The sequence below is a fragment of the Squalius cephalus genome, assembly GCF_949319135.1.
Source record: "Squalius cephalus genome assembly, chromosome: 5".
In the NCBI taxonomy this organism is placed as follows: domain Eukaryota; kingdom Metazoa; phylum Chordata; class Actinopteri; order Cypriniformes; family Leuciscidae; genus Squalius; species Squalius cephalus.
The window spans coordinates 15,792,000-15,805,701 of record NC_137126.1 but is presented as its reverse complement, the minus strand read 5'-3'; the positions used below and the strand labels follow the sequence as shown (position 1 = coordinate 15,805,701).

The following is a 13,702-nucleotide window of genomic DNA, read 5'->3' as shown; positions in this document are numbered from 1 at the left end:
ACGTATAGACCTTTTGAAAGGTAGAGTACATTTTTGGATGAACTATCACTTAAGAGCATCAATGGAAACTACAGTCATTACAGCTGAACACGAACACATACAAAGCTCCATATTTCATAAGGATTTTGTACGAATTTCGTAAGAAAACTTACTTTTAGAAAAAGTAAGCATGAAGGTCCACACCTAAACAATCATTACTGGGGTGTCAGCAGATCATATGGAAATGTATGAATGAGATCGCACAATCAGCCAAAATATGAAAAAGTTCAGAATTGCCTTGAAAGTGTGTTGAACGGACAGATTTACACGACACCTAATGTCGTTAATCCAATATATGAATAGAAATAACATAGATTTCACTAATTGGCATTAAGTTTGTTTACAATAACACCAGTAAGCCGGTTATTACAAAAGATCTGCTTAAGACGCTGAAGAGGTTTTTGGCAGCATGTTAGCGGCATCCTTTTAACCAACTGTTTAACGGCTGTTTCTTCTAATCCTAAACACAAACACACACACACACACACACACACACACTGTCAAACATACGGTCATACCCCAGGCAGTAGCCCTTCAGGTGGTGTGGGTGAGACGGCCTCTCCGTCCTGTCCCCGTGCACAGAGATGAGGGGACATGGTGGGAGACTCATCTATAAAGGGCATGGTCTCTGAGCCATCCTGAGACTTCCTGTCCTCTGCAGTATCTCCCTCATAGCCATCAGTGTTGTAGTTGAAGTCTGTGGGGAAAAATAGAAGAGGTGTAAAGTAGAGAAACAAAAACAACTTAATATGGGTAAAGTCACGATGAAATGGAAGTAGCGACAGATCATTTCTTCCATATTGTGACGTAATTCCGAGTGAAACAGATTATTGAAAAAGAGAAAATGTAGGGTGGGGACTTGGTTCTATGCATCAGTTGTTGATTGGATTTTGACATGGAATTTGTACTCAAAAGTGGAGGCAAGATGAATGTGAGTTTGCAAGGGTTAAATGATTGGAGACATCCTCCATAAGGATCGTTTCACTAAAAGGTTAATTATGACATTTTTTATTAAACATTACAAGGGCAAAACATTTTTCTTTTTTTTTAAAATAAAAGCACGGATGAATTGTTTACAAAAAGATTTATAACATGCATTTTGAAAATTAATTTCATGCCAACTTTAAAAGGTCAAACAAGATATCTGCTTCACTAGTGGCACCAGAACTGCAAAAATAAAAATGATTGTTTGACAATAGGGTTTCCATCGTCAGAAAACAGGTAGTCCCACCTTAAACTCACACCACTGGTTAATGTCGCCATGTTGGGCTGCTCAAACGAACATTACAGATGTTAAAAGTGCCACTGTTTACATTATTGGGAAAATCAATAAAATAAAAAATGGGGCAATTAGTTGCCTGTGCCGAACATGGAGGGTGTTTTCTGAGAATAATTGACAGGCTCTGTAGGACAAGATGGAAAGGGATAGTGGGAAATGAGTGGGCATTTTTGAGATGCTGTAATGCACCATTACGCAGGCTACTGTGGTGGGCGGGAAAGTGATTGATTAAAACTCTGCCAATATCAAAGAGCCAAAGCAGAAACAAACAGAGAAACGATTTGAACGGCTAACTAATGCACACCTTTATGATTACTTGCTTTACGCAATTAAATAATTGTTTAACAAAAATGCTACACAAAACAGAATTAACCGAACCAGGTTGATGTATTCCAAATTAAATGGGAAATACATTTCAAAGACATTTAAAATATGTTATTATCACACTGTTTACAATAATGCATTTAAACCCTGCTAGCCATTGGTAAGGATCTTTCAAACTAAAAGTGTTTTGAAGAAACAAAACAAAAAAACTAGAAATAATTGATTTGTATCGCAAGTTTGCAACGTGGGGTGACATAAGTGATAGTGACAAATCATACCACATGCTAAAACATGCTAACGACACCTTGTAATACTGTATTACTGTATGTTAAAACTTGCTAACAATGTATTAAAATATGCTACAGCTTCATGCTTAAAACGCTAGTAACACCTAACAAAACACTAAAACATTCTAGGAACATGTGTATCTATCTATCTATCTATCTATCTATCTATCTATCTATCTATCTATCTATCTATCTATCTATCTATCTAGTATCCATCTATCTATCTATCTATCTAGTATCCATCTATCTATTTAGTATCTATCTGGAATCTATCTAGAATCTATCTGGAATCTATCTAGAATCTATCTATCTAGTATCTATCTATTTAGTATCTATCTATCTATCTATCTGGTTGCAAAGCTTTTAAAACTACTTACAACTTTCTGACCAGGTTATTTTAAGCTAACATTAAAGTTTGTCTTGAAAGTTTGTTTATCTAGTTTTTGAATACACATAATAGTATTTCAAAGAAATTACATTGATATTAACCCAGAATATTCCCTCTTAAACTGACCTTAAAAAAATACAAAGGGCCTCACATAGAGGACCAAAAATCTCCTGTTAAAGTGTTTATGAGTTCAGTAGTATTCACAGGAGACTTGTCTTCATTAAAATGGAAAATGACACAAACTCCCACATGGCCAGACACATAAACAAAAGACCTGCTTGACAACTCAACCCCGAGGGGTGGGGCCAGCCCGTCTGTCACCATGGCATTCCCTAAGGTTGTTTTTGTGATAACCAATCATAACCAAATGAGGAACAGACCAATTGTAACAACTCGGTCACAATGGCATGTTCTTTCACTTGAAAACACACACATTGTGTGTCACATCAAAGTGACTGTCTGTCTTTCAATAGCTCGAAGTAACAAAGCAAATACCGTAAGGCACCGCGAAATTTGTGTTTGTTTTATTTATTTCACCTCATCTTTCATATTAACACTACAAAACAAAGCTTTAGTTGGTTATACATTCGAATTCTTTTATGTCTATGCGTGTCGAGAATTTTGTAGGGGCTGGTCATAAGACAGCAGAGGAAATAACTTCTCCGTTTAACTGCTGAGCAGGAAATGGGTTGAACAGGCTCTCACATCCACTTTGCCTACAGCACATTCACACAGGGTCAAAATGACCTGTGCTGCCCAGAGCCAATCACTCCACCATTCACTGCTGCTGCAGCAGGTCACAATCATCTTGTGTGAGGTGCATGCAAAGCCCCAATGTTACTGCCATCTTGCTTGCTTCAAATTTTATATAGTTATGATTCATATTTAGGTACCCTAAAATATATTTCTATGACATTTCATTGAATTGAACCCATGACCATGAGACTTTACCAGTTACGCAACAGGAACATGTATGAAATGTCAAAAATATGTCTCAGGAGTAAAAATTGAAGAAAAAAAATATCTTACTTAAAGCAAATAAAGTCTATTTTAGGACCACTAACATTTTCTACATTGTGACATTATTTTCATGACAATTAAGCAGAGTTTTCCCTGTTGTTCTCGTTAGTATAAATAAATGGCAGTATTTGCTGTGATATACCTTTACTTTATGCACATTCACAAAACAAAACAAAAATATTATAGCTTTTATTAACTGAAATACAGTAAAAAATAAAATGAGTTAAAACAAAAAGGAAAATGTAATGAGAACATTGATAATAATGAAAAAAAAAATCTCAGAAGTAAAATGTCTAAATAATACATTGAGTCAATTGTCATGAAATTGTCACAATATTCAATCTAATTAAATAATAAATCTAAATAAATAAAAACAAATAAATTCTAAAAACAATGACATTTTTAAAAAATAATCTAAATGCACATTTAAAAAAATACATATCCAAAAGCATATATACAAAATTCTAAAAATAAAATAAGAAATAAATAAATTAAAGCATAAACAACAACAAAAAATTACTCTAAATAAACAAATACTTACAAATACTACTTGTGGTGTGTCTCAAAATCCCTTTGATATTATAGTTCCCAAAAGAAAAAAGCACAAATACTACTAGATGTAACTAAACACCAAATCAAGGTTTAATCTACACTTCCGTCTTTCAAAAACTCATTATTACACTCATGAAGCAGAAAACATAGCACACTGTCCTGTTTGGCCTTGACACCTAGTTAATGTGCTTAGAAGAAGAATCAATTGGTACATCGGCAAACCTGAAGTGCGGCTTTGGCAGAGAGATACTGCAGTCGCATGTGGCTCCTTATACATATACTGACTTCATTATGGGATTTTACCAACTGGTACAGATCCATGGGGAAGAAGAATCCAATATAAATTTGATGGTATGAGGGATGTTTTAAAGACATTTACAAAGATCCCACATAGTGTGGGGGCAAACCGTTAAAGCATTTAATCTAAACAACAAGGGATATTGAGTCTATAAATCTAAATACTCTTATTTAATGGAGTCAAATGGATGCAATTGCCCATATTCAGACATGTAAAAAACACAGTACTAAACACACACACACACACACACACAGTACACACTTTATCCGTCTTACCGTGGGGTGAAATGATTGATCGCAAGACACATACAGCCTCGAAGAAGAAAGCCATGCGGATGCTATTCTGAACCTTACATGGTACACTGAACACAGTACCAACCAGACCTCATCTTATCAGAGGAACAACACATGCACACACACGCACACGGGGGATGTAACAAGTAGGAACCTTTGAAAACGTTTTATTTAAATTCATGGAAATACAACTAAAGGTAAACAAGAGGCCAAGGTGCATATGAAGAGTGGTTCATACTTAGTTACTGACAGCAAAATAGGCAGTACATTTGTTTTTCACCATGAAATTTTTTGTTTGTTTTCATTGTTTTTGGCCCATGTAACTTTGTATTCTAATAAATTAGGTTGTTTCGATAGCAAAATTTCAGATACCAGTGAAATTCAACAATTCTCGAATCCAATGGCCACTGTGATGTGGGGCCTAGCTCTGAGGGCTGAACGGCACTGGTCACACACACTACACTCGCTTACATTCCCTCAGTAGCAATCCTCCACCCATCCATCTTCCTGCCATAACTCACACGATTGCACACACGCATATATTTACATATTACTGCCTGTTTTGTTGGTCTTACCGGTTTTATGTGATGTACGGTTTCCGGGAATGTAGCAGCAAACGCAAATGCTGTTTGTTGTACAACTTTATAGCGTTGCTACCATGCTTCCCGTGCATGGCGCAAACCGGAAACCACTGAAACCACTGTACGCTGTAAATGTATATGTCTATTTATTGATTATATTGTGTTTATTGTTTCTATTGTGTATTGTTGATTTTTTACATTTTTGTTTGTTTTGTTTTTGTAAATAGTATTCACTGTAAATATATATTTGCACCGCTGGATTTGTTCATTTTCTCCTTACTGTAAATAAATAACAACTTTGCACTGCAGTGCAGTTACGAGCCCAGCCATCTTTTGTCTTTTTACATCTTGGACTCTAACCACACCCAAGAAGGGTGCTGCAAAGCTCCATCTCCACATTCACGTACACGCTGCAGCTAAATTTTTAAGGACTAAAGTCCTTAATCCCGTTCTGTATTCACACTCAGGTCAGTCAATTTACGGGAGTAACAACTAACTTTTATTCTGGTTGTATTATTGTTGCCGTCGGTGCCGCCATGTCGTAGAGACGCTGTGTTTTTGGTTGCGAAAGCTAAACTACTTTGTTTGGCCTTCCAAAAGAGGACACAATTAGAAAACAGTGGTTAAGCTTTATTTACAACAGTGTTCCAGAACAGTGCAGCCAAAATATTCGACTGTGTGCTGCGCATTTTTCGGAGGACTGTTTCCAGAACCTGGGAGAGTACAAGGCCAGCTGTGCACAAAGGCTGATTCTAAAAAGTGGGGCAATTCTATCTTTGCAAGTACAGTCTGGCACTACTCACTCACAGAAACAGCCTGGCTGTAAGTATGTTTTCATATTTTAAGAATTTGCTACTGACTATTCAAACGCGAGTTTTGAGCAGTATAGAGTAGCGCTTGTTTGTCGTTTCGACGATCAATGGTTCGTTTGGCACAAATGGTTCGTTTTATGTTCACAAATGGTTTTATGTTTACATATGAGTCTTATGAGCCAAGCCCAAAAACGCTTATAATAAGAGGACATGGCAACACTGCAAGAGCATGCTTTATGAAGCAGCCTTCCAAGCATATACACAACAGAACATACAGATGTGGCCTTTAAAAATGCGCGTCTCAGAGAAAAGAATGCCACAAGCACTTCCGAAATTCTGCGGGATCGTGCAGAAGGGGGATTAGGTGTTGGACGCAGGAAATACTAAAACCTGTAGATGGCAGTCGTGTTTCATGTGGCCATACTGAGTTGACGAAGTATGACGAATACAATGTTTTCTTTTGCCAGTTACATAAACAGTCACATATTCTTCATAAAAATCCGACTCAAACGCGCATCATTTGTCTTATTTTTTTTTTCCTGTGTACTTACAGTAGAAGAGACGTGATGTAGGCTATGATAACTGAGTCTTATAACACAATAATTTGCGAAGACCTTTAAAGAGACCGAGATCATTTGCGCAATATCATTATCTAATTTTACATTTAGTTCATTTTTGCATCTTAACGTTTTAAATAGTTTTAACATGGTTGTAATGCGCTTTTCTGCATTACACACAGTACTTTTTATACTATCATGTTTCCCTTATAGGCGTCGATTTCGGTGGGGACGGTGGGTACGCACCCACCAGATTTCGTCATGAGTCATTTTGTACCCACCACTTTTAACTTCAGTCCATATTAATTTGACTTTTGGTTCGATTTTTTTTTTACCGTTTTCAGTGGTTATGAGGAGCTTAATTAATTTAACCTGAGATGTGCGTTATATCGCTTTTTGATCATTCTTTGTGTTGTCGAATTTTGACACAGTTTCATTATTTGTTCATAATAATTTGATTCATAATTGTCATTTTTTTCTAAAAGTAAAAAAAAACAAAGTTTTTTTCTAAAAGCAATATTCTAAAGAGATACAAAGACATTGTACGTGTACCCACCAGATTTCGTCATGAGTCATTTTGTACCCACCACTTTTAACTTCCGTTGACCGTTTTCAGTGGTTATGAGGAGCAATATGAGAGAAAAATTTTGTAATCATTGTCTGACACAACAAAAAAATATATAATATTCATTTTATTTTAATTTTCGTGTTCGCATTTATGAGGGAAAAAACAACGTGTCAGTTTACGGTTATGGACGTGAGCGCTCTAAAAGCGGCAATAAAAGTCTGCTTTAAAACTTTCACAGAGACCTCAAACAGAACAGCTGCCTTTCTTTAAATTGAATTTCGTTTTGTATTAATTATATCTTAATTTTAATCAATGTTTCGTGAACCAATTGCCTGGATTTAAGAAGTAAATATAGCAGACAATCACGACATTGGAGGCGCCGGGCGATATCTCATAAATGAACCGAAACTCAGCGTGTAATGCACATTCACATTTACAGCGTATTTAGATACATTTAGACGCATTCATAATCATTACTTTTACCGGTTCTTTGTGGCAAGCTTTATGCGTGCGGTCGTGCGCTTGAGTGCGGCTATATTACGTAAACGCTCATGATCCATAAGTAGGCTAATTAAATTAATATAAAGGGGCGATTTGTCCACGAATTACTTAAATGAACAACTAGCCTAGTATACTAGTCGACTACAAAAAAAAAAACTTTTAGTCGAAAGCAGCCCGTATTCCACATATTTTCGAACCAGGCAACAGGACATCTGTGTTGAGCGAGGCCGTGGACCCTGAGCGGAATGAACGAGCGGAGCGGAATATTCAGAAATGCGCTCTCCACTCACGAGCTCTGATCGGAACAAACCCGAACCTCACTGTCTGCTGAACTTGCAGAATCATCAAAATATAATATTTTCTAAAGAAGAATTTTAAAACTTTATTGGTGGTAGTTGAGAAGAATTCCTCTTTCCATATCTAAATCATTTCGAGTGCAATATAAATGTATCATATTGTTATTCTTATTATATAAGAATAATACGTATTTTTTACAACATTTTTAACATATAGAGAATACAAGTTTAGCGTGTTGTGTGTATTTCCTAATTATAAGCTTTTGGTGAAATTGCAACAAAACTAAAAGAGTAAAAGTACATAAAAACATGGCGTCGTCTCAAGAAATATCTGCGTACACACTAAACCACTGAAACCGACTCAAAACGATGTAGCCTAGTATACATACCAGACCAGGCACTGCAATTCTGCCACAGACATACACTAAAAACGGAGAAGACTTAAAGCATGCGCATAAACCTTGCGCGCTATACAACAATAATATTAGGCACAGTAGCTTCTTTTTTTTCTTTTCTTTTTTTATCAAGAACTTTGTTGAACAATATGAACAACCATAAATGGTCTGGTACAAAATATGAGTCACGATATTCGATAGTTAACGGATGCATAAAGCTTGCCACAAAGAACTGACAAAAGTAATCATGTGTCAAATATAGCAAGGAGACATTTTAATTGTTTACTAATCAACTAGTGTTTTATGTGTCAGTCAAAGATGTTGACAATGCTGACTCGTCATCTTCGCAGATATTGTGAACGTGCCTATAGAGAGAAATGCAACTGACATTGTAGATAACAAAGCATAAGCCTCTTCCTGGCATGCAATGGAATCTACAATGTCAGTTGGTTATATCAACATATGTCAAATTAAGTTACGCGATATCAACAAATTAAGCTATAAACATTAATTTGAAATAACTTAAAGCGTATGTATAGTATATTTGCTTAAATAGCATTTAAACAAAGGAACTGCAAGGGATTAAAACCCCGCCCACACGCTGGTGAAAACTGGAAAAACCGGTTTTCTTTTGATTCCCTGAGAGGAGATCGATTAGCATTGGGGGTTGAATCGGCAGACCTGGGGGGTGGGTGGTTGTAATTTCTTGACTCTGGCCGCACTCAAGCGCACGACCGCACGCATAAAGCTTGCCACAAAGAACCGGTAAAAGTAATGATTATGAATGCGTCTAAATGTGTCTAAATACACTGTAAATGTGAATGTGCATTACACGCTGAGTTTCGGTTCATTTATGAGATATCGCCGGCGCCGGTGTCGTGATTGTCTGCTATATTTACTTCTTAAATCCAGGCAATTGGTTCACGAAACATTGATTAAAATTAAGATATAATTAATACAAAACGAAATTCGATTTAAAGAAAGGCAGCTGTTCTGTTTAAGGTCTCTGTGAAAGTTTTAAAGCAGACTTTTATTGCCGCTTTTAGAGCGCTCCACGTCCATAACCGTAAACTGACACGTTGTTTTTTCCCTCATAAATGCGAACACGAAAATTAAAATAAAATGAATATTATAATTTTTTTTTGTTGTGTCAGACAATGATTACAAAAAATTTCTCTCATATTGCTCCTCATAACCACTGAAAACGGTCAACGGAAGTTAAAAGTGGTGGGTACAAAATGACTCATGGCGAAATCTGGTGGGTACACGTACACTGTCTTTGTATCTCTTTAGAATATTGCTTTTAGAAAAACTTTTAGTTTTTTTACTTTTACTTTTAGAAAAAAACGACATAATTATGAATCAAATTATTATGAACAAGTAATGAAACTGTGTCAAAATTCGACAACACAAATAATGATCAAAAAGCGATATAACGCACATCTCAGATTAAATTAATTATATAAAAAACAGGGAACATTTTGTAAAAGCAAAACTGAACAAAATGCATACTTAAAATAATTGTATTAGGCTATGTGTTACCGAATATTTAATACCACTTCCCCATAATGTTGTAATTATTTTTTTAAAACAACATCTGTCAAACTGTCAATCAGATACCTCTTATCTGGTCATTTTTATTTTATTTTAGAAGTCATAACTGTTGATCACCCTTTGTATGGAATTTGTGAATATGAATATTTAGAAGATTTACAAACTGTCGGCAAGACCTCAAACCAACCCCGGACATTCTGAGACTAACGTGGAAAAATCTTTATGCTTAATGCATTAAGACAGTTCAATTAAAATATTTATTAATAATGTAATGGCAAATCAGATGCGCCCAAAATATAAATGCTACGCGTTGAGCTGCAACATTACCTCACAAGAAATATCTGCACAAGAACAATCACACAAGAAATATTTTCACGAATTAATAATCTGGGTAAGTCGCATTATTTAATTGCATTATGTTAGGATGATTTTGTGTATATATATAAAAAATACTGCTGGGTTTTTACAGGCAGAGTCACGTGTATTATGCTCACACTAAATTCTCTGTTGCACTTATATAAATGCGCATTGCATGCACAATCATCTTAATAGTTGTACAAAAAAGTTATGCGCTACTGGCAAGAACGTCACTTTGCTGTTTTAATAAAAGCAATGTTAAATATTCTGCATGCACTCATCTCCTGGAAACCACAGCAATGACAAAGCATATAAAAATTCGTAAACGTTGTCCAATACCCCTTCTTGTCTTAATGAACCTTTTGCATTTACAAATATTTTCAAATGTCTGTATAATACAGTAGCCTACTGTAAATATTTGTGTCTATTACTATTTATAATTTATATTTTATTGTGGATGTTTTCTCACAATCGTGACGTAATGAAGTAAAAGAAAAAATCTAACGTAAAGTTGTTTTTTATGCGCCACCTGGTGGATATTCTGTGAAGCGAAACACATTGAGGGAATTTGTAAGTAGCGCCCCCCGAAAGCACTTGCAGAATTCTGCGAGACTCTACGAGACGAATTGCCGAATGCCGCGGGAGAAAACGCGCGTTTTTAAAGGCCAGATCTGTAAGGAGTCTTTTGATGCTATAATATTACTTTGGGCAAAATAGTGCATACCAAGCACGCGAGAATGTGCTCTGTACACACACAGAATGAAAATTTACTAGGGGATTCACAAATTTACAGTGTGTACTATACATGGCAAATTTCAATACCACAGCAAAAACGTAGTTGTTATGCTGTTCTTGGTAGCTATTCTGTGGATGCTAGTGTTTAAATTTTAACTGTCCACTAAAAGTAAAAGGTGCTACAAAAATCCACAGATTTCTAGGCAACATCTGTAATATCTTGGAAATTATGTAGATTGCAGCTCCTGTTTTTTGAGTGGTCAGAAGTGTATCTGTAAAATTTGATTGTAAGCCGTTTTCCAACAGACAAAAGTGTTCATCGGTAAATGGCAAAAAGCCTGTAATAGTTATTTACTGTTCTGCTTTCCATAATAACAGCTGGTTGGAAAGGTCAGCGGTCCAGGCTTTGTGTATGAAAGCTTTCTTACCACTGAACAGCCCTGTTATAACACACCACATCAACACTGATTACTACTGCATGAGCCTTTCATGATATGAGTGAAATTAAACACACATATCCGCTTACTGTCACACTATGTTCCCTATGACCTCACAAAATAATATGCTTTTAAAGTCGTGAGAGGCACAAATGCATGGTTACCACAATCAAGGAAATGTTTTAATGCTTTTGTGTTGGCTAAAACTTCCTCAAAAGTCAAAGTAACTTTTTCAACCTGAGTCAGGTTCAAAAATCAGCATGAATCACTCTTAAAGGGGCATTCCACCCATTTGAACATTGTTTTTTATTTAAAGTGGGTCATATATGTAGTCGAAATGTAAAATACATTTTGAATTTGGTGCCTTCGTGACCGAGGAAAGACAAAAAATAACTTCAGGACGCATTTGTATGAAAGACAACAACTCCCACAATGCACCACATTGCACAGCTCCGCAAGCCACTCCCACTAATCCAGAAAGCGCATATCTGCCTATAAGAGAAATCACTCTTCCGTCTACAAGGCTAGCTACCACCAGAGCTTGAAATTCATTTTACACAAAATGTCTAGTTAGTTGGCGAACTCATTAGTGCATTACTCCTCGTTTGTATTTCTTTCGAAAAGGTGAATTATTGCATGGTACCTGGATGTTCAGTCAGAAGAACATATGCGGTGCGAAACTAGGATAGTTCTCAACACAAACGTCCGTGTCCTCGTCTGATTCAGAGATTTCGTCCAGGAGAAATTGTCATCGTTGAAATTCTTTGCCACAGACAGACTCTATCTCTGTGTTCGTAGTTGCATCTTACAGTCTATGAGTTGCATAGTGAGATCACCGGCGCCACCAGTCCGCCCTAACTCGAGCCAGTCCGGGCTCCTCGTCCGCGGCAGGCAGGTCTTCTGCCTCGGCTGCTCTTCGCTATAATGCGGCTTGTAAAGGTAGCCACAAACACCTGATTCAAGCATCAGACTTCCGAAATCATCTTCTTCTATATCATATTGAGTACTCTCCTCCGCTATTGTCATAACTGTACATCTGTCTCCACAGCGTCTGTTAGCTTTGCTTCAAACAAGATGGAGGATATTGCTTTCAGTTTCAGAGAGAAAAGTCCCACCCACTGATCTGTAATAGGTCTGTAGCGTGAGCGGGTCCCGCCCCCTGGGAAAGATGAGGAACTAGTGCTTGTAGTCTCAACAGAAATCCCCCCCTCTTACACTTCCTCGTACAATGACGCAAAATGACGATTTTTGCGTCATTGTAGGAGGAAGTGTAAGAGGTAAATAACGGATTTCTCCCGTCTCAGGGGAAAATGAGAGAGTGTTGCACGACCATTCAATAGTATGACTGGGTTTCTAACAATGCAAAGCTTAATGCAAATGGGTGGAGTGTCCCTTTAAGCCAGTTGGTCTGAATCAAAAAATTATAATTTTTGCAGTCCTAACATTAAGTTTTTTAGACTGTCATTGTTTTGTCCAACATCTCTACTGCAAGATCACTCCATTACGAGCGAAACAGGCTAATGTTTCAATAAAGCATGACACTTTTCTCAGATATAGTTTTTTTTTCACACTGTACAATATATTAATAGAGTTTATTTGTATTTTTTTAACAACTCGTTTAAAATACTATAATAGGATTACAGAATCAAAAAGTTTCTATCTAAAGTATCTGAAGAATCTGTTTATTTTAGTTTTTTGTTGTTGATTGAGTTGATTTTAGATTGAGTCAAATTAATTTTTTCGACTTATTAATTTCTGTTTTTTTTAGTAAATATTATGTGAAATAAAAGTAAATTTATTTGCATAATTTGTTATACATCTGTAATTTAATATCCTTAAACCAAATAGTGTGATGATATGCAGATATCAGCTTTATATCAGCCATCAGCCATACTGCTTAGCATCAATATATATGTTATTAAAATATAAGTGCCTTTACCGTCACCTTTGACATAAATGTAATGCATCCTGATTCCTAAATATGACATTCTTTCGAGAATTTTTTTTCCCTTGACCCCAAATTTTTAAATGGTGTTGTATTAGAATGCAATTAAGTCTACACAAATTAAGGGCCAGATTTACTAAACAGGGCAAATTAGCGTGAAATCTACTGACGACGAGCAGATTAAAGAATGCAGACGCAGCCGGATCATTTCCATAATGGCCAACGCAATCTATCAAGTGCAGCGCAATTAGCAATTAGCATCTTGTTTAAGACTTTCTTTTTGGGCCGTTAAATAATAAATAAATAAAAAACAATAAATTGACTAGCGCAAACCTTAGTAAATCACCTTGCATGATTAATTTAAATACTCCCCTGCCATACATTTTTAATCTAAAAAGGGAAACCCCTACAAATGCATATGCAAAAAGGCCAGCCGCAAAAATAAATGTCCACACCTTTTCAGCGCTACTTGTCTTTTGTAAAT

At 36.2% G+C, this 13,702-nt stretch overlaps 1 protein-coding gene across 3 annotated transcripts in view; it reads right to left on the bottom strand.

Annotated features, from left to right (window-relative positions):
* The window catches only part of abr (ABR activator of RhoGEF and GTPase), a 488,870-nt gene that overhangs the window by 322,880 nt on the left and 152,288 nt on the right, over positions 1–13,702 (bottom strand). For 2 of the 3 annotated variants that reach the window (XM_079870546.1, XM_079870547.1), the window contains exon 2: positions 558–736. In XM_079870546.1, the coding sequence (XP_079726672.1) occupies positions 558–736 (179 nt within the window). Of the gene's footprint in view, positions 1–557; positions 737–4,462; positions 4,556–13,702 lie in introns of those variants that run through there. The other variant, XM_079870548.1, reaches the window with a different exon arrangement.